This window comes from Micropterus dolomieu, linkage group LG13 (assembly GCF_021292245.1).
Source record: "Micropterus dolomieu isolate WLL.071019.BEF.003 ecotype Adirondacks linkage group LG13, ASM2129224v1, whole genome shotgun sequence".
In the NCBI taxonomy this organism is placed as follows: Eukaryota; Metazoa; Chordata; class Actinopteri; order Centrarchiformes; family Centrarchidae; genus Micropterus; species Micropterus dolomieu.
In genome coordinates this window covers 9,213,766-9,240,136 of record NC_060162.1, presented here as the reverse complement: position 1 = coordinate 9,240,136, position 26,371 = coordinate 9,213,766, and the positions used below count along the sequence as shown (strand labels likewise).

The 26,371-nt window shown below is 41.7% G+C and overlaps 2 protein-coding genes across 6 annotated transcripts in view; one reads left to right on the top strand and one right to left on the bottom strand.

Moving 5' to 3' along the window:
• The window catches only part of cdk5rap2 (CDK5 regulatory subunit associated protein 2), a 32,970-nt gene extending 22,891 nt beyond the window's left edge, over window positions 1-10,079 (top strand). For 3 of the 5 annotated variants that reach the window (XM_046066119.1, XM_046066116.1, XM_046066118.1), the window contains 16 exons: window positions 107-339; window positions 722-773; window positions 2,315-2,487; window positions 3,201-3,536; window positions 4,062-4,187; window positions 4,304-4,420; window positions 4,644-4,833; window positions 5,922-6,043; window positions 6,862-7,074; window positions 7,180-7,269; window positions 7,373-7,635; window positions 7,760-7,909; window positions 8,004-8,142; window positions 8,519-8,565; window positions 8,701-8,755; window positions 9,582-10,079. In XM_046066119.1, coding sequence (XP_045922075.1) covers window positions 107-339; window positions 722-773; window positions 2,315-2,487; window positions 3,201-3,536; window positions 4,062-4,187; window positions 4,304-4,420; window positions 4,644-4,833; window positions 5,922-6,043; window positions 6,862-7,074; window positions 7,180-7,269; window positions 7,373-7,635; window positions 7,760-7,909; window positions 8,004-8,142; window positions 8,519-8,565; window positions 8,701-8,755; window positions 9,582-9,715 — 2,440 coding nt within the window. In that variant the 3' untranslated portion in view covers window positions 9,716-10,079. The remainder of the gene's footprint in view (window positions 1-106; window positions 340-721; window positions 774-2,314; window positions 2,488-3,200; window positions 3,537-4,061; window positions 4,188-4,303; window positions 4,421-4,643; window positions 4,834-5,921; window positions 6,044-6,861; window positions 7,075-7,179; window positions 7,270-7,372; window positions 7,636-7,759; window positions 7,910-8,003; window positions 8,143-8,518; window positions 8,566-8,700; window positions 8,756-9,581) is intronic. The other 2 variants (XM_046066117.1, XM_046066120.1) reach the window with 2 other exon arrangements.
• The window catches only part of nup188 (nucleoporin 188), a 17,307-nt gene continuing 1,015 nt past the window's right edge, over window positions 10,080-26,371 (bottom strand). The window contains exons 2-43 of the mRNA XM_046066121.1: window positions 25,634-25,688; window positions 25,326-25,399; window positions 25,153-25,237; window positions 24,892-24,972; window positions 24,556-24,600; window positions 24,357-24,449; window positions 24,134-24,253; window positions 23,769-23,980; window positions 23,568-23,682; window positions 23,003-23,203; window positions 22,153-22,233; window positions 21,962-22,054; window positions 21,741-21,860; window positions 21,523-21,649; window positions 21,173-21,331; window positions 20,607-20,733; window positions 20,382-20,469; window positions 20,181-20,257; window positions 19,948-20,062; window positions 19,629-19,749; window positions 19,456-19,522; window positions 18,813-18,938; window positions 18,414-18,654; window positions 18,123-18,329; window positions 17,853-18,022; window positions 17,682-17,751; window positions 17,539-17,606; window positions 17,246-17,441; window positions 16,756-16,833; window positions 16,547-16,632; window positions 16,280-16,425; window positions 16,003-16,181; window positions 14,992-15,192; window positions 14,351-14,443; window positions 14,063-14,215; window positions 13,609-13,746; window positions 13,442-13,516; window positions 13,002-13,217; window positions 12,726-12,857; window positions 12,566-12,639; window positions 11,280-11,409; window positions 10,080-10,895 (exon numbers count right to left, since the gene is read on the bottom strand). Coding sequence (XP_045922077.1) covers window positions 10,716-10,895; window positions 11,280-11,409; window positions 12,566-12,639; window positions 12,726-12,857; window positions 13,002-13,217; window positions 13,442-13,516; window positions 13,609-13,746; window positions 14,063-14,215; window positions 14,351-14,443; window positions 14,992-15,192; window positions 16,003-16,181; window positions 16,280-16,425; window positions 16,547-16,632; window positions 16,756-16,833; window positions 17,246-17,441; window positions 17,539-17,606; window positions 17,682-17,751; window positions 17,853-18,022; window positions 18,123-18,329; window positions 18,414-18,654; window positions 18,813-18,938; window positions 19,456-19,522; window positions 19,629-19,749; window positions 19,948-20,062; window positions 20,181-20,257; window positions 20,382-20,469; window positions 20,607-20,733; window positions 21,173-21,331; window positions 21,523-21,649; window positions 21,741-21,860; window positions 21,962-22,054; window positions 22,153-22,233; window positions 23,003-23,203; window positions 23,568-23,682; window positions 23,769-23,980; window positions 24,134-24,253; window positions 24,357-24,449; window positions 24,556-24,600; window positions 24,892-24,972; window positions 25,153-25,237; window positions 25,326-25,399; window positions 25,634-25,688 — 5,215 coding nt within the window. The 3' untranslated portion in view covers window positions 10,080-10,715. The remainder of the gene's footprint in view (window positions 10,896-11,279; window positions 11,410-12,565; window positions 12,640-12,725; window positions 12,858-13,001; window positions 13,218-13,441; window positions 13,517-13,608; window positions 13,747-14,062; window positions 14,216-14,350; window positions 14,444-14,991; window positions 15,193-16,002; window positions 16,182-16,279; window positions 16,426-16,546; window positions 16,633-16,755; window positions 16,834-17,245; window positions 17,442-17,538; window positions 17,607-17,681; window positions 17,752-17,852; window positions 18,023-18,122; window positions 18,330-18,413; window positions 18,655-18,812; window positions 18,939-19,455; window positions 19,523-19,628; window positions 19,750-19,947; window positions 20,063-20,180; window positions 20,258-20,381; window positions 20,470-20,606; window positions 20,734-21,172; window positions 21,332-21,522; window positions 21,650-21,740; window positions 21,861-21,961; window positions 22,055-22,152; window positions 22,234-23,002; window positions 23,204-23,567; window positions 23,683-23,768; window positions 23,981-24,133; window positions 24,254-24,356; window positions 24,450-24,555; window positions 24,601-24,891; window positions 24,973-25,152; window positions 25,238-25,325; window positions 25,400-25,633; window positions 25,689-26,371) is intronic.

The following is a 26,371-nucleotide window of genomic DNA, read 5'->3' as shown; positions in this document are numbered from 1 at the left end:
ATTTTACTATTTTTACAGTGCACTGTCATTTTGAAAATCAAATGGTCACTCATGCTATCCATCCCCCCAAACCACCCCACTTGCCCTCATTCTGTCTTCTCACCAGACTGGACTCCCTGGTGCAGTCGCAGGCCAGGGAGCTGTCACAACTGAGGCAGCAGATCAAGGAGAGCCGTAGGCTGGGAGCCCAGCAGCGCCGGCAGCTGGAGGAGCTGAGCAAGGCCTTCAAGGAGCTGCTGCAGGCCGGCGAAGTCGACTACTACATGGGGGAGGTGGTCAAAGAGCAGCTGGACAAGAGCCTGGGCATTCTGGACAGGCTGGAGGGACGGCTGGACAAAGGTAGCTGCTGCCTCGATCCTAACTGCAGATGTTGTCTTTTGAGAAATAGCACTAAAGAGAACCGTACTGCACAAACACAATTAATTATTTGATTCATTATACAGGACTGTGCCAAAACACACAAACTTCAGCCAGCACACATGCCAAAAGAGTCTCTCAAACATTATAGTTAATCTCAGTATTTAATAAAGTTAATGTCAGGTACTAAGTTTAAATAGCAGCTGTGTTACATGAAAACAGTACTCCTCTATCGTGCAGAAATGTCTTAATGCTTAAATAAAGACAGAGCCACCAGCAGACAAAGGCAAACACAAAAGAGCAGTCATGTGTAACTGATTTTTAGAGACAGGTCCATGACAGCATCTTTTCCTCTGTCTGCTAGGAGAGTCTCATCTGGATAACGAGGATGTGGCGGCACTGGAACTGTCTCGCAGGTACGCCTCTAACTCGCATACTGCACTTGCTTATTGTTGATGTCTTAATTAGATTGCTTTTATTCAATTTGTGGCGTGGTTATTCGTGGTGGGGGGGGAGTGTAATATTTAGTCGGATCCATCTTAATGTAAGGTTACAGGGATACTTGCTTGTCCTTATACTTCAATGACAAGCTTAAAGCACAGTTTGACATTTTAGTTTTAGTTTTAACTTTATTATCAGTCTTGATTCCTGCTACTAGGAAGTTTTTTTGCCAAAGTTGTTAATGGGGGCATTTCTCGTGTTTTTTTTTTTTTTCTTTTTGGCTTTCCTCTATACGACTTTTTTTTTTATCAGTTGTGTGTTCTAATTAAGTGTTTTTCTTTTAAGGTTAAGTGTGTCGTCCTTTTGAATGGATCTGTATTTATTTAGGTCATATTGTCTACTATTTTACTGTTTGAGATTTGAGGGTTGTGAGCTCGCCCCCTCTCCCCCAAGCCAGTTGCCTTATGACCCTGGGCATACATGTGTTGTTGGTTATGAATAGTGTCGTGCTGTTGACCTAATTTTTGTCTGTGACAACCAAAACATTAAGGTTACATTGCCCCCAACTGGGTCACTGGAGTCTCTGAGAAAGAGGACACACACACACACACTGACACACACACACACACACACACACATATTACATGTCAATGTTAAGCCATTTATGTCCTTCACAGTTCAAGGACTGTCATCCGGAAAGAAAATTCATTATTAAGGTTTGCATAAAGAAACGTATATATTATGTACTCCTCAACCCTTTGAACAAAATTTGGAACACTCTTTACATTTTTATTACCCGCCATTATAAATGATCAGAGAACTCTCAGTGCAGTTTTCCCTTATGTTTGATAATTATAGTAATAGAAATAATGGTAAAATCACATCATCTGTGGTTCTAAACATTTTGTTTTTATTTGACACAGTAACATTGACTTTAGCAATAAAAGTTCCTCATAGTGGCATACATTAATCCATATTATTACTGATGGGCAGTCTTGGGGAGCTTCAGCAGGGATCACAGTCACTGCTGTCCCACGAGGAGGAGAGAATGAGAGATCCTCCTGACAGCATGGCTAGAATTCAGCAGGAGGTAGATAATCTGCGTGTGGAGCTAGAGGGCGAGAGAGAGCTGCTGCTGCAGCAGCACATCAGCCTCCTCGTCCAGCAAAACCTCACCCTGGCTGAATGCACCAGCGAGCAGCTGGACCTGTGAGTGGGTTTGATCCAGACAGACAGCATGACGTTTGCTGTGAACTCCTCTTTTATATTTTCCAGCTGTGTGCTTCTGCTGAAAATTGCAAGTCCTCTTGTTAGGAACATATTTTTCTTGCCGTATTCAGTTTTAACTTCTTGTTTTGAGTTCTGTTTCTCTCGTTTGTGTACTTTTCTTCCCTGTTTTACATTGTTTTGCTCTCCAATTCCCAGCGAGACGACGTGATGGATGAAATCCAGCTCTTGGTATTGACATGACTCCAAGTATTAACATGACTAATTCCTCTGTTCTTCCTCCTCCCAGGTTGGCAAAAGAGCTGCGAGAGAAGAACTCTCTGATCCAGAGTCTGCAGAGCCAGTTAAGAGGCCAGAGTTCCAGCAGCCACCACAGCTCTCACTCTGATCTGTACCACTCAGACAGGCCCTCCTCCTCCTGCTACAGCAGCCCGGCCACACAAGGTGGCAATCGAGCCCAGAGTAAGCGCAAAGATATGTTCATATAAACTGCAGACCTCTGGATGTAATACTTAAACACAGTCTTAATAATGGAATTTATTTGTGATTGGGTGTAAAAATGCTTATCCCCGCCCTTTTTTTTGGCCTCAGTGGTATATCATTGAGATTACCTGATTGCTGTGGCCCGGCCTGCCTACTCGCAGCCTGTAATGCCACTTATTTTCCACTCAGATCCATTCTGTTGCAGTGAAGCGTCCCACAGGACAAAGCATGCCGGCCAAGGGCTGAGCAGGTGTCCAGTTTCAATCCACCTCCACTAAAAGTTGCATTATTCAGTGGCACCTATCCGGTTCAATCCTCAAATTGTGTTTCCCTCGGGAAAAGAGAGTGAACGCTATTATAGAGACAAGTGAAGCATGTGGATATATATGTAGAGATCCTGCTAAAACACTGTATAGTTGCCAACACTCAATCTGTTGACTCTGTTCTGCTGTTACTTGTGTTTCATGCATGGAGGATATAGCAGTGGATGACATTTTGTTTTGCCAACAACGTATTAATTTAGATTTAATATTGACTAATGAAGGGTACCATAAGGTCTCTCAAGCAAACTTGATGTAGAAATGCCCTTTAGACACAGGTTGGTGAATATCTGTTTTTTACGTTTTCATTATTAATCTTGAATTACCTGTCGTCGTCGTCGTCGTCGTCGTCGTCTCTCTGTGTATGTTTAGGCCAGCAGAACCCCACTGATTGGACAGGAGCAGCTGTTCCTCCTGTAGGAGGAGCTCAGGAGGAAGGTGTGTCCAGTCACAGCAGACTGCAGGGCCTGCAGAGGGAGAACGGGCGACTGCAAGAGCAGCTGAGGGACAGCGAGGAGCTCAACGCCACCCTCCGCAGTGAACTGGACCTGCATCGTTCAATTATGGCCCAGACCAGCTCCCACCATCAGGAACAGGATCACAGCCATGACCGGGACGGCTCAGGGCCTCAGACGGATGCACATAAAGGAGACGGAGACATTGGCTCACAGAAGAATGCTGCAGAACAGCCTCACACGATGAATCCAGGTAAATATGGGCCGTAGGTAGGTTGATCATCCTGTGACTTAGACTTTGTATAATACATTTTACACAACAGTAGTGTATATAAAATTCAGAAAGCAAAATGCTTCCAGTTTTTCAGCTTTTGCTAGCAAATTGTGGTTTGAGTTTTGTATGTTTATGTTGTAGCAACATTGTGGAGTTTTGTTGTTTAATAAATAATTCTGCATTGTATTAATTAAAGGGACTCTACACCGATTTAACACATAAATTTCAATATACTCATAATGAGTATTTAGCCTGTGACAACAGTTGAATTATGTCTTTTGTCGCTCTGGAGGAGCTTTCCAAAGTCGAGTTAACGAGTTGTAAAGTTGCATTATGGGAAATGTAGGATCTAGTTTTGTAGGTTGACCATGCTAGGCACTAAAATTGAGGATATCTCGGCCTCTGCTGCTTAGAGCCCCTGTTTTTTTTTTTTTTAATGAAGTGCATTACTAAATCCGCTTAAAGTCCCCCTTTCATTTAGCTTTGTGCATGTGTGTCTTTCAGACTTTCTGGCAGAACATCTACTGGAGATCCGAGCTCTGCGGCAGCGCCTGGAGGAGAGCATCCGCACCAACGACCGTCTCAGGGAACAGCTGGAGAAGAAACTAGCCGAGGTGGAGAAAGACCCAGGTACACGCCTGAAATCACCTGCTTGGGTTTCATTCTCTCTCTGTCTGTCGGTTTGATTATTATAAAGTACTTTTGCCCTGATTTATTGAGCAACATGTCTGTGTGCTTCTGTTCAGCAGCCACCAACATCTTCATCCACGGCAACGAGGAGCAGGGTCAGCTAGCCAATGAGGTGCGATTCCTCTGGGGACAAAACCAAACCCTGAAGGAACAGCTCAACATGGGGTCTAGAGGTAAAACACACATGTATAAGCTCACCTATAATCAGGAACACATATACATCTTTTCAGTCCATTAGAGGTAGCAGGGCACTATTTTCCCAGATACCCATTTGCCATTCCATCCTGGCTGGTGCTGTTTTGCCAATGCCTTTATCAGAAATATAACACAAATCTATCACTGATGCAGCGCTCAACACTAACGCACTGCTATTTTTTATATTTTTATTTCCTCCAGACAAGCAGAAGGAGAATGAGAAGCTAAGAGAGACTCTGGCAAGGCGGACAGCCAAACTGGAGCAGAGCAGGAACGAGTGCGATGCTCTGAGGCAAGAAAACAGCCGACTTGCGGAGAGGCTGGAGCAGAGCAGCCAAGAAAACTCGCAGCTGCAGGATTCACTGCACTACAGCAAGGAGGAGCTGCACAGGTACACACACACACACACACACACACACACACACACACACACACACACACACACACACACACACACACACACACACACGAGTAACATTAGTGCCCCACTACACCACACACTTCTAAATGACTATCATTACTACTCCCTGTCATGCAACCTGAAACTACACAATACTACTAATTACCATTTTAAAGAGTCATTACTTTTACCATTATTCCATACTAATTGTACAACTCTGAAACATGATAGCCTATTTGTAGGATCATCTATTAACATGTGCATCCATACATATGATAATGATGGTATGTGACCTCTTGGTCCTACAGACACCCGAAACCTGGAGTCTAGTTTACTGTCAGATCACGTCTCCTCTCCCTTTTTTTCCACTGTCTCTCCAGTGTGTGTGGACTTGTGTATAAAAACACAAGCCTCATTGCATTTGGTTTTGGGGGGGGGGTTCAGTTTTTTTAAGGAGCAGATTTTAAAATGTTGTTTCACCTATTATTACTATCAGTTTCCATTTTATTAAGTACCCCTGACTAATAAATCCTGCCATCATGAGGATTTTAATGCTCAGTTTTAAACTATTTTAGAGTGATGTTGATTCAGTTTGTTGTGCTGCCAAATTGTGTTGTGTTGTATTGAGAGGTGTTTTCTAATATTTAGTCTTATCTGCACTAATATAAATAGACTGAGTTCAGAAAACCTTTTGAAATTAATTTTTTAAAGAAAAATGGTTACACTTGACACAGTTTGAGATGCATTTTCCCCCCTTTTTTGAATATTGATAGTTTAGAAAAAGAAAAAGAGAAACACAGAGAGTGAGGCACGAAATGGTACATGGTGTCTTAACCAACAGCATGCCTCAATAGATTGTATTTTTTTTTTTGATCCCAGTCACCTATTTTGTTTTTACAGTAAAAACAAAAACAAGGAGCCCCACTTTAACAGTGCATAGATGGGTTAAGAGTAAATGGCCCTCTTTATTCCCTTTTAGTAGATATACATGAATCTTTTTTTGTTGTTGATAGTTTTCTTTTCAAACCTTTTTGATCTGTGTGTGTGTGTGTGTGTGTGTGTGTGTGTGTGTTTTCCAGGTTGCAGTGCGAGGTGAAGCTCCAGAGACAGCAGCTGTCTGACTCCCAACATCTTCTGCAGTCACTGCGGGTGGAGCTGCACGTTTACGAAAAGATCAAGGCTGAAACTCAGAAACAAAAAGGTACTGCAAGTTTGTTTGTGTTTTGTAAGCGTGATGTGTGACGGTAATAAATGTCTGTGTGAAACAGTGTGCTATATATTTAAATGGATTAAACGCTTTAGTTATATGCTTTTTAGTAATCGAATTAATTGATTTAATCAGTGGATCGTTTCAGCCCTACGTGCTATGTAGTTTTAAATAGTAATAGAGGAAGACAAGTGACTAACCAACAACTACAAATCATCTGAATTTTACAATATTGGAACGCCTGTATCAGTCTTTGTAGCCAAACTCAGACTTTCCTTTTAATTTCTACCTTGGACTTGGACCTTGGCCCTATTGTTATTACTTTACAGCTGTGTGTATATTACTATTGGGATGTGTTTGAGTAACAGAGGTTTTATGACTCCTTTAAACGGATCTTGCAGAGTAAAAAGCCCTGCACTCTGTAATTTTCCCTTCCTATGTTCAGTCCGGAGTGGAACAGACATGTAGTATATTTTTGTGGAATGTTGATCTTTTAGTACTGTTTAAAAATCAAGTGCCACACAGACATTGCCATTTTTCAGTGTTTTGAATTGCCACAAAGTTTTAGGGTACTGACATAGACATGGAAACGTTTTTAATATTTTACAAATCAACATGACCACATTTATTGTTTAAAACTGAAAGTCTACAGAAAGCAAATATGATGCACAGGTAGTCTATAAAGTGAACCTCTGTGGTGGAAAGAAAACAAGTGTTAACCTTTCTGTATTATACTCAGGTTGCTTCTGCTCTGAATTTCCTGTTCTGTAAAAACTAATGAGGATGTTTCCCTCTCTCATTGTTCCTCTCAGAATCGAGTGAGGCGACCCAGGAGCCCGTCTCAGTCCCTCCCTCCGGTTCACTGGACCTGAGTGAGCTGCTGCTGGAGATCAGACACCTGAGGCTGCAGCTGGAGAGGAGCATCCAGACCAACACGGCACTGCGACAGAGACTGGAGGAGCAGCTGCTTAGAGGACCCAACCGCTCTGAAACCATCAATATCAACTACCTGCTGTCCTCTCCAGGTAAACACAAGGCACATGTTAATTACATGTGACAGATACACAGAGGCATGCAAACACACAGGAATCTGCCAGGTCATGTCAGTGCTGGTTTTACATTTGTCTTAGATGAAGGAGGCAGGTCACCAGGTCGTGAAGGCTGCGATCCTCTCCGTCACTCATTTCAGAGTCACAATGAACACACCAGGATCGTCCATGGTAAGAAAACCTTAACAGAAGTGGCGTGATGGTTTAATGCCCTTACAAATTATTATTAGTGTTGTACATTTCAAAACACCCGGGCACACTTAAATCTTGTCAGATGAGAAACGTCGCACTCATTCAGAGGTGGACGGCGGGTCATTCAGCAGCAGCTCTGGCGACAGTGTCTCTGGCGCTCCCTCCCGCCTGGTGCCGGGGCACCGGATGTGGGCCAATCGCAACGGCCGCCATATTTTGGGTCTGATTGAGGACTACAACGCCCTCCGCAAACAGATCTCAGAGGGCCGTAAGCTGTCGCGCAGCATGGACACACAACTGCAGGAGTGGCTGCACACACTCAGACAGCAGGGCTCTGACAACAAGGTACTGATAAACTGTCATGTTTAAGATGTTTTAGTTGCACTTTGTGGTGTACTTCTTATTCCACAGCTTGCATTATAAGCATTTATAAGAAGGCATTAGTGTTAATGTCTATCTATTTTCATAGGTGATCGAACAGCACCATCTGAAGAGTCTGTCCGGCAGCATGAACACCATGCAGCAAGTGTTAGAGGAGGCTGGCCGAATGCTCAAACTGGTGTGGAGAGTCTCTTTGCCAGCTGGTAACACAGCAGGGGACAGCGGCAGCAACCAGCAGGTAGACGTGCACAAACACACACATCGTATTTACCCAAACCAATTAAATATCTACGCAAACCAGATCTCATTAATCTTTTTATCCTCCTTATCAGGATGACCTGCTGAAAAATGAGATAGCCAGACTGAAAAGCAGGCTGTCACAGCAGGAGAGGATGCTGAGTGGAGCCGTTAAACGCCTCCGAACAACCAACCAGCTCAAAGAGGGAATGGAAAGAGTCATCATCGATCAGTGTAGGATTATCTTCTTTAACTTAGACAGTTTATACTAGTTTATTATACTGTATACTAGGCCTAAAACGAGTAGTCAATTGATAGTAGCTATTTATAATCAGTTTAGTCTTTCATCAAGGTAATAATGTTAAATATTATCTGCTTATAGCTTCTACAATGTGAGGATTGGCTACTGTTGTTTTACATAATTGTAAATTTGAATATCTTTGTTTTGTTGTCGTGACAAAAAAACTTTGATAATGTCCTGTTTTCATTAATTTGTCATTGTATAGACTAAACGATAAATCAGAAACATAATCTACAGATGAAACGATAATGAAAATAATTGTCTGTATATCTATACAGATATCTGACTTATTATTTTTCTCCAATCTAGTGTGTGTAACCCATGGAGTGTTGAAGAAAGCCAGAGGGAATTTAGAGGTGAGTTTACCCCAAGAAAAAAAAACATGCCTCGGTTATAAAATGTCAAACTACTGTTGTTGTCCGCAGTGATGAATTCTCCTTCAGTGAATCGCTCTTCTTTTCCTTCTCATCCTCTGTGTGATGTAATGATAGACAAATTACTGTACCCTCTTTGGTCTGAAAGGCCTGTCTGGAGGACTAGACGAAGGTTAGTGTGGTTGAGGTGCAGGCTTCGAGAGTGACCTGATGCATGAGACCCTGTTGATTTGGTTTTATCTGCTGCATGAAGCAAACAATGTCATGAGGTACTCAGAGTTGCCAGTTTATTGGGTTGACTAAATCCTGCCATTTTGTCTAGTTTGGACACAGTTATGACTTGGATTTAGCTAGCCACACCTAATAAACAGGAAATGTATTATATTGTTTTGATAATCTGCATTTATGATGCATGATAAACCTTTTCTGCTGGGCCGAGGCGTCTTTGAAGGAATAGTTCAACATTTAGAGAAATGCTTGATCATTATAGCTGTCGGTCAAATATGAAGCTACCACCAGGAGAGTGTTAGCATAAACACTGGAAGGATGGGGAAACAGCTAGATTGCCTCTGTCCAAAAATTAAAAAACAGCACCTCTATTAACAGGTAGTACCTCAACTTATCTTGTGTTTTTACATGTTGGTATTTGTAGGGATTAAACAAACAACGTAAAGTGGGCTGGTTGGCAGGTTTTTGACAGAGCCAGGTTAGCAGCTGTATCTCCTTGTTTTCAGTTTGTATGCTAAGCTAACTATCTCTTGGTTGTAGCTTCATGTTGAACTGACACATAGGGGAGTTGTATCAACCTTTTCACCCAACTCTGAACAAATCCTTTTAAAAAAGATGTCAGATGCATGTGTCTGCAGGCAGTTGTAAAATGTCAGTGTTTTTAATCTTTTGCACCAACTGGTTTTAACCTGCATGTCAAGTGACTGTGCCTGCTTTCAGTGTCATGTCTGATGTTACATTATGTTGCCAACTTGTGTTTTCTCTTTCAGGAGGTCCCAGTCAATGGCCAGTAGGGGACACTACAGACCCTCAGGAGATATTTGTCCCTGGACGGACTGCAGGCAGACACTCTGGAACCTCAGAGGATCACAATAGTGACGCCTCTTTACACTGCAGCTACTAACTCTTCCGGTACAATGGCGTAAACTGCTTTTATAATGTAGCTACCTAATTAATTCTGCTGTAAAACTGTCACCTTACTCTCCAGATATCAGTCATTTTATACTATAATTGCACATGACCAGCCTATAATTTGATTTATGTTAGGTACTTAAGTTGTAAAAAATTCTTAAATCGCCTTTGTAAATAGTAATTCATCCATTTTAAATATTTCCTTTTATATGATGCATATAAGAACGTGAAAATGTATTTTATTACAGAGTTATTGTTTATAACGTTTGTTTTCATCGGCCAGTTTATGGTTCAGGGCTACCGTGTGTTCAAGGAATTATGTACAAATGCAGTAAAGACAACTTATGATGACACAATTGTGGTACAAAAGTCCCTTTATTAACGTATACTTTTTTTTTAAAGTATAAATCTTGGCAGCCACTTCAAAATGTGTACATGGATAAGCAGAGATAAGAAAATAGCAAAGTTCAGATCAAGACTTAGTGAAGGGAATTAGAAAAAAAGGTTTGTCTACAACTCAGGATTAGATTATAGAGCAGATTATATTTGAAAGGTCTAATTTCTTAAGTAGCACTTGAAACGTGTCTGGTCAGTATCATCAAAGTGACCTATAAAACTAGGCCTTGGAAAAGTGGACCCCAGTCGCTGACTGATGTCTAGGAGCACCAACATCTCTACAGACTCATATCTTCGTAATACATGTTTTTCTGGACAATCAGGCAGCTTCTCGTTGGCCTTTTAAAGTAAACACTTTGGTTGTGGTCATCTCAAATGTAGTTAACAGCTGTTTTGGCAAAATTAAACAATATGGCTCCAATTACTAAACATATTAGAATCAAACACTCACTCCAAGCCACACATTTGTGCTATTTTAACTACTGCAATGGTGTACATAAAAACCAGTTTGTTCCGTTGTTAGAGGCAAAACAACAGTGAGTATTTATATTGGGAAAATCCTCCTCTCTCTGTGTCTCTCTGCTGGAAATGTAAATCTATCTCTGCACAAGTCTGACAAATGCCTGAACGAGCTGGATGAATGGCTCCTGACCTTCGTGGCTTCCCTTGGATCCTGGTGTGGGTGGTTTGGACTGGGCGGAGGGGAGGATGCTGCTGGCTGGAGACGATGGTGAGCCCCTGCGGAAGTAGCGTGACAGGCTCGAGAGAAGAGTGCTCTGGTGGTGAAGAAAAGAGAAGGCTCGAAGATAAGGCTGGTGTTATTTTAGATTCCTCTTATTGTCAACAAAAGACCAAAACCATGAATGTGTTAAGTACATCTCTCTATACTTTGCGACTTCCCTGCGATCTGTAGCTCTTAGCCCCAATAGACTGGCTCTGTAATTCCTGAAACAGCGGAGCACTGTTTAAAAGTTCGACAACAATTGAGTTCTCTGGCACAAAGGAATTCATCAGGCTTCTTCACATACTTGGTAAAAGCACAAGCGCATTGGTGGTTTTGGTCTTTTCATTCAGATTTGTTGACAATAAAAAAATATAGAATATAACCAGACCTTTAAAAGTCATACAGAAGACAGGTTAAGAGAGATGTGACGTCTCACCAGCTCTGAGCTGAGCTCCTGTTTGAGCCTCTGTTTGTCTCGAGGGAGGATGGAGGGGTCTTTGAGACACCGAACAGCCTGAGAGATCAGCACGTAGAAACAGTTCTCCATGGTGAACATTAGCAAGGACCTGAAATAACAGAAGCAAGTTCTCAATTTAATGGTCTAAACCAGTGGTTGGCAATAGGCGGCCGGCGGGCCAGAACCAGCAATAATATCTGGCCCGCAGCCAGATTGCTTTGATAGCAGAAAAATAAATAGATAGCAGCTGGTGCTGAAAAAGATCAGTCATGACAGTTACTCACACAATCACTTCTTCTTAAGTGACTGTGGCTGCAAAATAAAAGCGCAAGAACGTTTATTGCAGCAATGCTTTATGTTGAGTTTATTGAAAGCTTTTACTTTGAAGAGTTCTGAAGGACATTCAAAAGTCTCTGGCTTGCTTGACAAACCTCTGGGAAGAATGTAGAAAGTTGCGTGGTGCTGCGGAGAGCCCCCAGTTGCAGTAGTGCATGGATCATGTAATATTCATTCAGCCAACGGTCACAAACCGTTCACAGCCTGTCGGCACCGGAGAGGGAGTGGGGGGGGGGACGGGGGACCAGGGACAGGAGATCGCGAAGTGACTGCCACGCTGCGATCGGTCAGTGATTGTTTCCTCTGTCCAACGCTCCGCATGATCCATGATAAGATTAATGTCAATAAAGCATGCTGTCAATATTTTAGAGACCCCAATATATCACAAATCATGCTTTTAGGGGAGCTGATGTCTTATTAGGGGGAGCTTAGCTCCCCCTGGCTCCCCCGTAGTTCACGCCCTGAATTTCCTCAGGGAAATGAAAATAAGCGTCCATAGGTTTATGAATGCGGATCAAACGCCGGGCACACACATACTGCAGCACGTGCCTTATTGTGAGCATGTGCAAAAGTGTCCTTAGAATCAAGTAATAAGGGGGGGGATACACGCAGTTATTGGAATTCATCTTCCAATCTTCCTAAAGGGAGTCCTGCACAGTACCTACTGAGCTAAACATGCACACAATGGTTGAAATAATTTGACTTTGTTCTGGCCCGCCATATAATGGCTTGAAAAAAATTTGGCCCGACGCCAGACTTATTTGCCGATCCCTGGTCGAAACTAACACAAAGAAGTAACATGAATAGTCCCAGCAGCCGCTTGGCATAAAGACTGCAAGTTAGAGGACAGAGGCAGCCTGGCCCTGACTGAAGGCAAAGAAGTCCCTTTCAAATAATACTTAAAAGTAGCAGGCTTGAGTTTTACTCACTTCAGAGCTTGGATCTCTTCTGATGAGGCCAGTGAAGCTATACTCAAGGAAACTGGCTCTTTCTTCTTCTCCATCTGTGAAAAAATGACACAAAAACAATCAGGCATCACCGCAGGCTGCCTGTAGCTGAAGTTATTACATGATTATGGAGAACATCTACCTCGCTCAACATGCTCAGGGCCACGTTGATGGTGGCCAGCAGGGTTCCAAATGAAGGAGCCACATCAGGGTCAAACGCTGGAGTTGTGAAGCTGAGCACAAACAGGGTTCGATACTCTGCCAGGTCCATACTCTGCCACAGGCAGAGACACAATATAAATGTCAACATGTGCCACAGTTTCTTAAGATGCTCCTAGAAATCTGAAGCTACTAATCAGGATTAAAAACATAATTTTAGAGACAAAAGTGCTTATTAGAGCAGAATAAGCAGGCTGACCTGGTCCAGGAGTATCTGGCAGCAGTCTGGAGTGAAGTGCTGCAGAGTTGCCAGGGTTTTGCTGAGGATCTTCAGAAGACTGCACTGTACAGCCAGCAGGGCCTTCTGCTCGGCTTCCTCTCTCTCCCCTCCACCTGCTGCCTCTTTTGATGGGGTTTGAGGGGGGCGTTGTGTCCTGGGTAGGGGCCCGGGGGGCAACGCCTCACCGTTTTTAGCCTAAACAAGATCCCAAAACACACAAAAACCTGTTATTTATCTGAATAAATAAACATATTACAACATTTTAACTGGATTCTTGTGGCAGCAAAGATTTTCTTGGCTGCTTACGATCACAATGTGCAAGTCACACTCATTGTTGTTTATAATGCAGAATAGAATATAAATGTACCACTGCTGCAGTTCGTGTTATTAAAATCATATGAAGGTAAAACATTTCTGACCTGGAGGTAGTGATGGAGCATCTTTTTGCTGTGGAGCAGGTACGTGCAGGTCTGGCACAGATAACACAGGTTTACCTGCGTGGAGGAGACGGAAAGAAAAATACTGAACAACTGAATATGTGTCTAACCCTTATCTTTGCCAATGTGGAGCTTTCTTCTGGACTTACCTGTATATCTCTGAGCAGTTTGGGCAGGTGAAACTGCCACTCCTTACAGAAGCTTGAGAGCTGCAGTAGGAAACCGACCGTGTGATCCGCCTCGTCCAAACACGCCAAGCTCTGCACTGTTCGCACTGCATTCAGACACTGAGCAAAAGCAAAAACGTCAACATGAGGATTAGTAATAGTATTTAGCCATTACTCGGTAAACAGAACATTAATTAATAGCAACAATTTTGATAATCAAATAATTGGTAAAGTAATTATGTAAAGAAAAAATTGCAAAGAACTCACTGGTTCCAGGTTCTCAAATTATAAATATTTGCTCATTCTTCTTAATCTTTTACAGTAGTAAAGTGCAGTTTTAAGTAGTGGTGATATTTAACTGAACATCTGTGTATTTGGACTTGGGATTTAGAAATTGAGGAGCATTTTTCACTGTTTTCTGCCGTCACAGTCGTACCTGTAGAATGCGTTCTTGATGTACTCCAACAAAGTCCAGGGCTTCGTTGATGAAGTTGTAACGCAGAGTCTTGAGCAGACTCTCCATTAATGACATGCAGAGGCGGTACACTCCTGGCCAGCAGGCAGTGTCCTGGGACTTCCGGGAGAAACTCTGCTCGCAGACAAAGATATACTGTGTTAATACTTAAATGTTATTGCAGTGCTTTGTCTGTATCAATAAGCAATGCTATTTGACATACAATGCAGAAAAGAAAATCTGTTAAGGGATTGTTATAATTTTTATTACCTGAGATGCTCCATTTGAAGACACCTCATAGACGCTCAGAAGAGGGAGGCAGATAGTCTGGATGACTCCTGCTCCAGCAACAGCTGCTGCCCCCTGGAGGACAAATGAAGACCCCCCCACAACTTTTGACATCTTGATTGATTTAAAAACATTAAAAGGATGAGGTTGGTGATATTCTATATTTTTCTTAGTTTTATTCCAATGAAAACAAGAAAACCAACAATGAATTGATCCTAATGTGCCATACACCACATTAATTAACATGGTCCTTCTGAGTCAATCCCAAATACACTGTATGCTGCTGTAAATAAAATAGAGCACCAAATAAGTACGTACTAAACCAATCGCACTATGTACTTCTCTTTGAGAGATGTTTGGGAAATTGCTGAGCCTTTTTTAAAAAAAAAATAATAATGTAATTATAGTATATTTTTCAGCATTTTTATAGAAACTTTCTTTAAAAGCCTGGGCACAGATGCCGGGAGGCTCGGAGGGAATGCGTGTTGGGGCTGAGAGCCAGACACGGGGTAGGGAAGTGAGAAATATTTAGAGACAGACTAACACATTGCTGGTTTTGGTCTTTTCACAGCAAAAACATAGCGCTAACCTTTTCCTTTACACAGTAGAAAAGTTGTGTTTACCTGAGGAGTGCGGGCCAGTGTGAGCAGCAGGTGAAGCGCAGCCTCAGTGAAGTAGAGGTTGTGTTTGGATCGCAGGCTTAGTTCAACAGCACTGAGCACCGAGGGGAGGACTGGAACCTTCCTCATCACTGACACCCAGTGCTCACCGTCTTCATCAGTGCGACACAGCTCCTTCGCTAAGTGCAATGCTAGTACGCACACCTGGTAAAAATTAAAAGAAGCATGCATAGAATTAATTTTATGTTGGATTTGTGCTTTTGCTGTATGCACTGCACTCATTCATTAACGTGAATAAGTTCATGGCCAGTGCTGATGAAGTTTGATTTTTTTGCTCGTATCACAGCAATGTAGTTTTTGTCTACGTAACATCCAACTGCTTTTCATCTCATCTCACAGTGGCCATAATAGATATTCTCATAAAAACAATGTACCAAATGGCGATGTGAAAGGGTAGCATGTTGCTCCCCACTGCTTTGCAGCAATTTTCAGCTCATTATGTTTTTGTTCACTCAACGCTCTCATAGCATAGTTTTCGGGCACAGCAGGCAGCTGTTTTCAGCAAAAAAAGCTCTAAAAACCAACTGTACACTACATGTTCAGCACCAAACAGCAGACACACACACACACACAGTTAGAGGCAAACATAGTGGAGCATTTAGTAGCTAAAAGAGCCAGATATTTCCTTCAGGAGTTGGTAGAGACCAAACACAGGACCGAAACAATGACGCCGAATAAATGCTGTCTGTTTGTTGCTCTTTAACTGCTGGATGAAAGCAATGGTTTGGTAAGAAGTTCAACTTAAATGGTCAATTGTGATCACAACTTGTTTCCGCTGCCCCCAAGTTGCCACAACAATTTGTTATGGGAGTTTTATACTAGTCATAACTACTGATAAAGATTAAATAAGTGTGAAACCACTTTGTTGACTCCTCTGGAGAAGTGTGGAACCAAAATAGGCTTTTAAAGTGCATAAAAGCACCATCTACAAGCAATCTTCCTGCCTTGGCTCACCCCATCTCTCTTGTCCTTCTGTGGGCCACGGGGAGAGTCTGTCTCCATGCAATCCTCGTCTTCCACCGTGTCTCCCGTCTGGCTCATGTGCCGAGTACTGTCAATTAACGCCAATGCCTCGTCTTTCGCCGTCTCACACACAGACAGCAATAGCTGGGGCAGCTGGGAAATATCTCCACCTAGTTGACAAATAAATGAATCAACAACAAGACTGAATTTAATGTTGCAGTGGTCTCTAGTTTAAATACAGACAAAAGAAGACACACTAGCTTCTTACCATTGAGTCCCTGAATCTGAAGTACAGATATGAGTGCAGAGAAGACTTTGGCTTTGGTCCTCTCCATCATCTGCTGGTCAGCTTGCAGGACGCTCTCCAGGATCAGCGAGAGGGGAGACAAGATGTCAGGAGCTGTTGCCACCACACTGGAGATTAGTAACAGAGTTTATTAGAGATAAAGGAGTAAAGGATATGTCAAGTGTGCACTGTTGACTACAAGATTAAGGAAACCTATAAACTTCCTCTGTTAGATGCAAGAATACACACCATCTCCACTGTTTGAGGAGGATGAGTAGTAGTGTGGCCATCATGGATCCAAGACGAAGACATGGCACAGACATGGGTGTAGTCAGCTGAAAGAGACAGCAAAGTTAGAAAGTAAAACTGCAATAAAAGGAAGAGAAAAACAAAAGAAGTAAAACAAGAAATTTGCAGAAATAAATCACAGGAAAATGTGTTTTGCCATGATTACTTACAGCAGCTTTGGCCCCATCCAGGACATCCATGAAAAGCTTCAGTTTGGTCGTATCATCCGTTACCTGCATCACATCGGACTGAAAGCATAAAACATACCAATCTTCGTTAAATCACGTTTTCATGTGGTTTATTTTCCCAAAAACACTTCATGAATTTATCAGGTCACTTAAAAGTTTCAGGACACTCAAATTAATCAAAAATAAATAAGAAGGAATAGTTCGACTAGTTGGATAGAGAAAATCGCTGGCACCCAGCCAAGGAGTCATGGTTTGAATGTCTACCAGGAGTAGAACATTTTATCGATAGCCAGTCTCCCTCCTCTCTATAACGGTTGGCTTTTCACTCCACCATCAAGCACAGCCGTTTGGAACAACTATAAATACTTTTGTTTTCCGATGTGACAACCCGTTCTAAGAACTAGTCCTGATCCCCGGCCCTTAAATCAACACCTAAACACACTAATATCATGACGTGTTTGCTGTAACATACATGGCTAGTGGAAAGAATGAGCAGCATCCGCCAGGCAGAGATCAACATCTGGGTCTCAGGAAAGTAACAGATGCCTTCCTCCTCCATCTCTGCCACGTGGCACACTAGAGACTTGACATACTGGGACCAGTACTCGTATCGTCGTGCACTGGAAAACTTCTGAAGCCCATCTTTCAGAGACTGCTCCAAGGAACCACTGTAACAACACACACATTTAACTTCAGTTATGTGAGATTTGAGCTATCGTCTGTAAATGAAAGTGATAAATATGATATTAGGGATTCTGAAATTACCTGACAACATAGTAGATCTCCAGGCCGATGATTTTCATGACAAAAGCACACGTCTCCAGAACACAAGGCTGAGAGAAAATACAGTTCTTGAGTTGAAATACTTGACATCAAATAACTGATTAAGTAATCATTAAAAAAAATACCTCTGTGGTATCTGAAGGTGGGGTAAGGGTTCCAAAGAGAGGCGTTGTCAAATTTTCCCAAAACCTTTCTCTGTGTAAAAAAGTAGTGATATATTCATCATACTCCATTATTCAGTCTTTCAAAACATCCAGATGCACATATCAGAATTTTGTCTCAGGTAATGTGCTTACTTTTTACGTAGCACAGAGATGGCACTGTCTCTGCGATCCTGCCAGAGTGCAAGGAGGAAGGCCAGGGCCGCTCGGTGGAGCAGCGGGGGACACCAATATTTCCCCTGCTGTTTGGAGTCAATCAAGTCCAACACCACATGAAGACAGCTCCACTCACCAAGCAGAAACTCCTGCAGGTAAAAGAAAGGAAAAGAATCACGACACGGCACTACTAAATGTAAAAACAAATAGACTTCTTTATCTTACTACACATATCCCTGCAGGTCATACCTTTGACCCCTCACTTCCATCTTTGACTTCCAGGTTGAGAAAAAGCTCAATGAGGCCGGGCTGGGTTTCCACAGCAACGGTGAGGAACTCAAGGATCATGACCTTGATCCTCATGTCTTCTGTCTTGCTCTGCAGCCGAGTGAGGAATGCGTCGCGGATGGCTGCTGCGTCGTTACCAAGGCAAGCGTAGATGGACATGGGAGCCACCTGCAGACAAAAAAAACACATCAATATGTGCTGCTGTTCAAAACAACAAGAAACATAGTGTACAAATATATCTGAAGCTCTTACAGTGGCGAGCCTTTTGAGCAGCTGGATTGCCAGGCGAGGCAGCGCAGGGTCATGTTTATGGTATATATACTTGGCCAACACGACTATGAGATTGTTGCCGTGACCACCATGTTGAGTCAGGGCCTGCTCTAGAGGGGACACAACGTCAGATGGCGGCTTCAGACGGATGACATTGTTGGTGACAGAGAAGGCAAGTTTTACTGTCTGGATCAGGATCTGACCGGGACCCTCAGAGACACAGCTGGACAACATCAGAGAGAGAAAGAGAGAAGAAAATATAACTACTGAACCCGACAACACAATCGGTGTCAAAATCAGCAATGTCAAAAATATGGTTATGGGGTTAATTCTAGGAATACATAATGAGGAAAACTAGATTGGTAAGTTTTGTCTGTTTACCTGCTGGGCTGTGCAGCCAGGACCACATCGATGGTATCCACTCCAACTCCCATGATATTGACAACTGCCTGTCCAGCCTCAGTGTTTGCCAGGCTGTAGATACACAGAGACTGCAGAGTGGGAGTGCTGCATCAAGAAAAGAAAAGACTAAATCAACAAAAGAACAAACAAATGTCTGTCAAACAATCTTTTTCATTATTTATTATATCAGAAAATAGTGGGAAAAGTTGACAGTTAAATATCTTGTTTTGTCTAAATTAGCTGTGATTAGTTTATTATCATAGACTTTTTTAAAGCAGCAAATCCTCACATTTGAGAAGCTGGAACCAGTAAAATTGTATCATTTTTGTTTGGCAGTAAAAAATCTATGCATATTCAATGTAGATCAACTGACTGATTATTCGACTAATCGTTTTAGCTCAAGAATGTTAATGTACAATAATAATAATGAACAATGTGAAAACCTTAAGAATGTCAAACATTATTTAACAGTGCAAATTATAAACTTGTTAACTTCAATTGCATGTATGGTAATATGTCCACAATTATTATTCCTACCAGCCTGTTCACCTGGGCGAATTTACAAGAAAAATGTGTAGGTTACAGAATTAAGACACTTTAATCCCATAAAATTAATCCTTACCTGCCCTGATCTTCTCCCTCTGGGCTCAGATTGAGAATGGCATGGATCAGCTCCAAAATAAGACAGCCTGCAGCAACACAATGCAGCCAGTGTTTATTCAGTTTTTGCTTCACTTTTCTAATCTGTAAGACAGAATCTAGTATTCACTGTCATGTCAGAGATGTGCCCTTTACCTATCCTCTCCCTGACTCCATAGGTGTTGTAACGCCACTTATGGTACGTGGGCAACATCTCCTTTAACACCAGCAGCACACAGGGGATCAGGCCTTTGTTCTGAGTGCTGCCAAGCTGACCCTGAAATTAATCAACAGGGAGAGGATAAGAGAGATAAGATGTATGTTATAGCAGCAGAGCACCACATTTCTACATTTAAAAAAAAAAGAAGAAAACAAATAGAATAAAATTCATTCTTTCCTTTTTTTAAATGTTAAATAGCAAATTAGCTGCTACTACAGAAAACAGTTGTACATCATATTTGGTAAAAACTGTTACCTTGACCAGGGTTGTAATGAGACGAAGGAAGGCGATGGTCACAGCATACTCCCCCCTTGGCTGCTCGATCTGGACCAGGAGGTTGCCATAGTTACCTGCCTTCATCCCTTCAGCGCTACAAAAAACAAAAAAGTAAATAAAAGGTTTTGTTGGAATCAATACTTTTTAGTACTTCCTCCAAAAATAAGTCTGATATTTGCCAGGCAAATTAAACTTTGGGTTTTTTACTTTACCTTACACACTGAGCCATGCTGGTCAAAGGGTTGGAGGCAAAGGGGAGAAAACCTGTGTGGTGCAGACTGGACCACACCTAAAGGTGATAAAATATATATGTTAATAAATATAGATTACATGTCTGAGGAGGATTCAAGAACAGAGGTTTTTAATCCTTCATTTTACTTCCTGTTCACACTGGATGTATCCAGCATACCCACCTTCCCAGGCATCCTTGCAGCCAGTACAGAGAGGCAGTTCACACAGGAGGCAATCACATCCACTGGTGGGTTGATGACTGATGTTAACCTAACAGACGGTAAACACACAAATGATTCAGCAAATTCATTCTTGGTGTCTAATCAAGACTGTTTCAAATAGGAAGCACAAATACTAACCACACTTAAGAGTTAAAACAGATAAATGTCTCTTTAAAGTTAATTTACCTCTGCAGCAACATGTAGATGCGGGACGTGAGAGGCAACAAACAATCTGACACGTTCCAGTCTGTGCTTATGATCTTATGGACCAGATCCAGGATGGGTTTCACACGTGCACAGTGAGCTAAAACATCTAGAACAAGAAAAGGCGGAGAAACACAGACAAGTTAATTATGCTGCAACAATGAGTGGAATAATAATTTAATCAGCTAGGATACAGTAGACATTTCTTTTTTAATAATAAAACGAATAATAATTTTTTGCTTAGTCAATCTATGAAAGCAGTTTGGTGACATTTCTTTGAGGTCTGATGGTAACTTGTGATGATAACTGGGCATTATTACTGACAATTTATAAAATATTTTCAGTTGTGTAGCTGATATTACCCCTAATCCTTACTGCCAATAAATCCCATGAAAGACCAAAACCAAGAATTACTTGATTGTACTAACAAGTATTGTGAGGGTATCCAAATGGGATTTGCTGACAACAACAAGTATCAGCAGCCTTATTACCTTTTAAAGGATTTAATAATCTGCTTGGTGAGAATATATGAATGACCAGCAGTGTACCTGCAGTGGAAACAACATGGAGCAGCATCTCCACCTCACAGGTGAAGAGAGTCCAGGAGCTGTAGGAGTAGTCCCAGCGAACCACGTAGCCCTGCTCGCCTCCAATCATCACCTGGCCCAGCACTCCCTGCGGCATCCAAAGATTAGTCTGCCCTGTGCCTGATGGTGGAGACACAAGGTTATAGTGGAGGTATGTTACTTGAGAGAAACTTTTTTAATAAATCTTAAATATTCTGTGATTATGCATGATACAAATGAGCATTAAAAATTCACCAGACCCTCTGACATTCTTCAGCACACTAAATGTTGTATCTGTATTCAAATCTCAGTAACAACCAAAAAAAACTAACCGAGAGGGTAGAGGAGTTTGGGTGTTTGTCTCCTCCACAGAGTCTCATCGTCCTTGGAGATGACATCATTGGGTTTATGTTTGTAAACTTGTGTGTAAAAGGACATCTTGTCCAAAAAGTTGTACACCTGTTGAACAGATATGAAAAAATCCATGGTTTAACCATTTACATTAAGGCAAGGTTGAGTGTTTATACGTCCGTGAATGTGTGAAATCTACCTTTTTAACAGTCGACTTGTTTGACAGAAGTGCAGTGAGAAGCTGCAACAGTGGTCCGATCTTATGAGGGAACATCCCGACTGCGCTGTCCAGGATCATTCCCAATCCCATGTTCGGCTTCTGGATTTAAAATTTAACAAACAGGGCAGAGCATCAAGAGTTGACATTTTTTTTGTTTTTAAACCAATTTTCTCTCTTAAGAACCGTCTCTTCTTTCTCACCATTTCCCAAAAGACTTCAGCCAGACTGGGAGCAGAGAGGACATCACAGGCAGCATCGATCAGGTGGGAGCACTGTGTCACCACACCACCAGTCTGTCACGTGCATCACGATAAGACGAGTTACCAACACAGGTTACAAATATGAATGAGAGTATGTAATTTTTAACATGCAAACATGCATGGGTGTATACCTGTAGGCTTTCCTCTTCAAAAGAAGTGATCACAAATGAGAGGAGACCGTAGATACACATCTTTGCTGTGCTTGCTGTGCACTGAAGACAAAAAGAGTGACAAAATTGAATGTGGTATAACAATACAAATAGCTATCTAAGAAAAAATGGATAGTACCTACTGTTATGTGTTTGTGTTGCAGCGTTATATTTTAATCAGGAAACTGAGTTTTTGATGCACAAAATGTGATGGTTTGTTAGAGAAACGTGCTATTTTCAGTGGTCAGTTTTGCCATTTTCAGTGTTCCCACAAACAACGTTTAGCCAAGCTGTTGACTGTTAGAAAGCCAGTATATTTTCTCAGTGCATTGTTGTCACTTCAATGTCTGGCTGCACTGGAGATATAAACCGCAGCTTGAGAGGCATGATTATGAAACCCGCAGTCTGATTTAGCTCAAATTCTGACTATAAAACTAATCCAGAGTACAGCATGTTTCCCTACTGCCAGGTGGTTTTCATTCCAGCCATCTCATTAGAGACTGATTTAGGTCTGAGGCCCCATGTGATTAAATTTAACTACCTGCTAGAGAAAACCAGAAGCACTCTGAACCCGGGAGGACGTCTGAGATCCATAGCTCTATGGCCTTTGATTAGAGAGTGGGTTTCCTCATGAAAAGACATGTAACTTCCTTAACTTCATGTTTTTCTACAATTTAAGCAAAGTGAGGCAAGGGTGTCCAAAAGTGTGAAATTGTTTTAGTAGCTCTGACCAGACAGTAACCCATTAAAAAGAGACCACTTTCCTTTTAACTAAAAATGTCCACCTTCTTTAACTTTGACCTGACCAAAGTGGGTACATTTGGTCTCTTACATTATTCCCTGTGACTCCAAGGCCTTTCAGCATGGTTGAAATGTACTTGAACACCTCCAGTTGCAGGGCGGTGTTGCCAATCCTCCTGATCACGGGGCTGGACTCGTCTGGTCGCAGTGTGTGTCTCAACAGGACCCAGGCTAGCAGCACTGGCCCGTGATGAGGGATGTCACCAAATGTCAGCAGCAGCTGATCCATCTCCTAGAAGAATCAGAGGATATGTGAAGGTTGACATGTTTGTATGGTTTATTCTAGATGCCTAAATTAGTTCTCTCAGTGTGTCATCAATTATATGCAATTTGGATGAGTGAAAATTAGAGCTAGGGATTTTATTTATAAAGTGGGCTAGTAGAGTCCCTCTTTCTACTGAAAAACAGAACTAATATTTTTCCAACAAAGGGATAATTGCTTTACCCAACGTTGCAACTGTGCACAATTTTGAGCCTAATTAAGCTCATTGTTTTGCTTTTTCAGACTGTATATACCCTGTTTGGTTGAGTGTTATTGCTCTACAGGTGTATTACAGGGTATTTATGTCTGTTGCATTTAGAGATCCCAGTCAAACCTTGATGACGTCAGGAGCACTGGAGAACTGATGCTGATCTGTACAATCTTCTAGGGCACACTTGTGTAGGAAGTCTATGTCCATTCCCTCGACCAGGATGAGAGAGCTCAAATAGCTGCAGGCCAGAGAAACATACAAGACATTACAATTACGTTCCTTTAAACACATGAATGGCACAGACAAACACTGAGGTGCTCTTACCCAATGCGATCAACCAGCGCGTCCATGCTTTTGTCTACTAGGTGTCTGTTGGTCTGCCGCAAACCGAAGCCCTCTTCTTTGAACATTTTGGTAAAGTTCAGCAGGTCAGACGGGCTCATCTCAAAGTAAGCGTAATACAGAAAGATGATCTCCAGCAGCAGAGACTGTTCTCTCAGACACTGCAGGAACCATAGTGACACCTGCCTCTCAGTCTTAAAAAAAAAAAAAAAACACAACAAAAAATGTTATTTTACATCCTTTGATGGACAAATGACCTTCATTTCAAACAATTTGTAATTTTATATTGGATCTAGGTTACAATATACAGTATTAAAAAAACCCTAACATATGAAGCAAATTATCACCATGAGGTTTCCGTGAGTTTCCCATGTTGGTGCTTCTGCTTTGAAGAGCTTCTCAAACTGCGACTGGTAGTTGCTCACTAGGTCCTTCTCCAGCTTACTGACACAGTTACTGTACTCAGCCTGGACAAAAACAAACACACCCACAATTATAATACAGAAGCAACAAAGAATAAACTTATTTTCTTCTATTATCTGATGTGAGGCAAATCCAGCTGCTTCTCACCCTGTAGGGATGTCGCTCGTCCTGAAAGTATGTCAGCAAGAGCAAGACACATCTGAGCAGACATGTGCGCTCCTCGTAGTAATAGTCAGCCATCTGTGAATACACAGTCATAATAACTGGGTAAAAAATGGAAATGTAACAGTCACGCTGAATCAAGGTTGACTACACAGTAAGTGTAAATGACTGTAGATGTACTGACCTTTAGCAGCAGTGCCTGGCTTTGTCGCTCATCCTTGAGAACAACCTGTATGGAAGACTCTGTTAGCAAACATCTGAAAATCTTTTATTATATCTTCTTACAATCTTTGATTTCTTTAGTTCCTCATGAAAAATTGTAACCCTAACCCTTAATCCAAGTGACTGCAGCACTAAATCCCACATACAAAACACAGCTTGACTGAAAATCTAAATGCATTTATTAGTATTCTCATTTTTCTATAAAAACTGCACACAGCAGGTAAGATTTTGTTGAGCGGACCAAGATTTCTGAAAAAAATTCCAACATAACTAAAAAAATCTAAGTGGGACCAGGCACCTTTAACGAGTCACGGGTTCCTCTGTAGTCCTCCTGTAGGTAGCACTGTAAAAGCTGCACACTCTGCTGCTCATCAAGACCCTGTAACAAGCATTAAATCAAATCATTATGAAATGCACAACCAACCATGCATCTTCAACCAAGTCCAGTTGCCCTTGATTTTAACCTTCCTCAGATAACTATAACCTGGATGACAAAGAATCTCCACAGACATCAAATGAAGACAGTGAACCACCCAACACAGAAATGTTTAACTCTTACCAATAGTTTACTGATCCTCAGGCCAAAATCCTTCAATGGTTGTGCAACATCTTTGTTCTCCTTCACTTTCCCAGCAGAGGATGGGCTAGAACAAATTAGGTTGACAGTTAATCATTGAAAAAACCAAAGGGTAACAGCGTATTTGATGTTGGATCTGAATAACTGTAAGATACCTGGGTGGCTTGTAGTAGGTGAGTCCTTGATGCAGTCTGTCCCAGTGTCTGTCCAGCTCTGCCTCTATCTGAGCCTGTGCCCGTCAAACATTTCATAAAAAACGAGGGGAAAAATCACTTGTGTCATTTGGTCTAGTGTAATTTTCTGCTAATATATTTTCCTTATAACGAGTATAAAGTAATTGGCTAATATTAATTATGTCTGTGATTTTGGTTTACATCATTCCACCAATTACACATGCAGGAATCAAAGTACGAAGAGGACCATTTGACCCCCTCCCCGCAAGACATGTGGCAGGAAGACATACCGGCTCTCGCAATGCAGATCTTCCCAGCAGTATGGTCCATAATTCTCGACAGCTCCTGAGAGAACAATGTATATATTAAATCGATAACTGACAGTAGCATGGGTCATCTGCATGTGTAAGTACAATTTGATCTTATAAGTAGATTAGGGGTGGGCAATATGACAATATACACTGTAAGACCATATAAACCTTAGTAACATAATTGTTCTGTAAAAGCCTAGCCCCAGTTACACACGTGACCCTTTTACTGGCTTGGTTTGGCTTGGCTTCACGATTTGACAAATAAACGCAAGTCTCAATTAGTAGCCTGGTCTGGTTTTTATAGAAGTTTGGCGTAGAAACAGGTCCCCTAGCCCCTTGAGCTAGTTCTAAGCCACTTAGATTGCACATACCCAAATTAAAGTTCAAACTTTTGTCAATATGGACATTCTACAGATTGTTAGATTCTCCACAATTCAATCGTTTAGTTCATTTTACAAAAATAATGAGCACCAGTGTACTTCATTTAGTACTAAATGTTCATTCTTTACCAGCATGGTAAAGAAATTAAAGGCCTGTCCCGTGTAGTCATCTGTCCCAAATATAAGCAGGAGTTCAGTGATTTAAGGAAAAATAAAAGCCTGGGCTTTTATTTTTATTTTATATATATATATATATATATATATGATTTTTTAAATATCCCCCACCCCTAAAGCAGTTCCATGTACCAGCTGTAAAATGTTTTTGTATAAACTGATG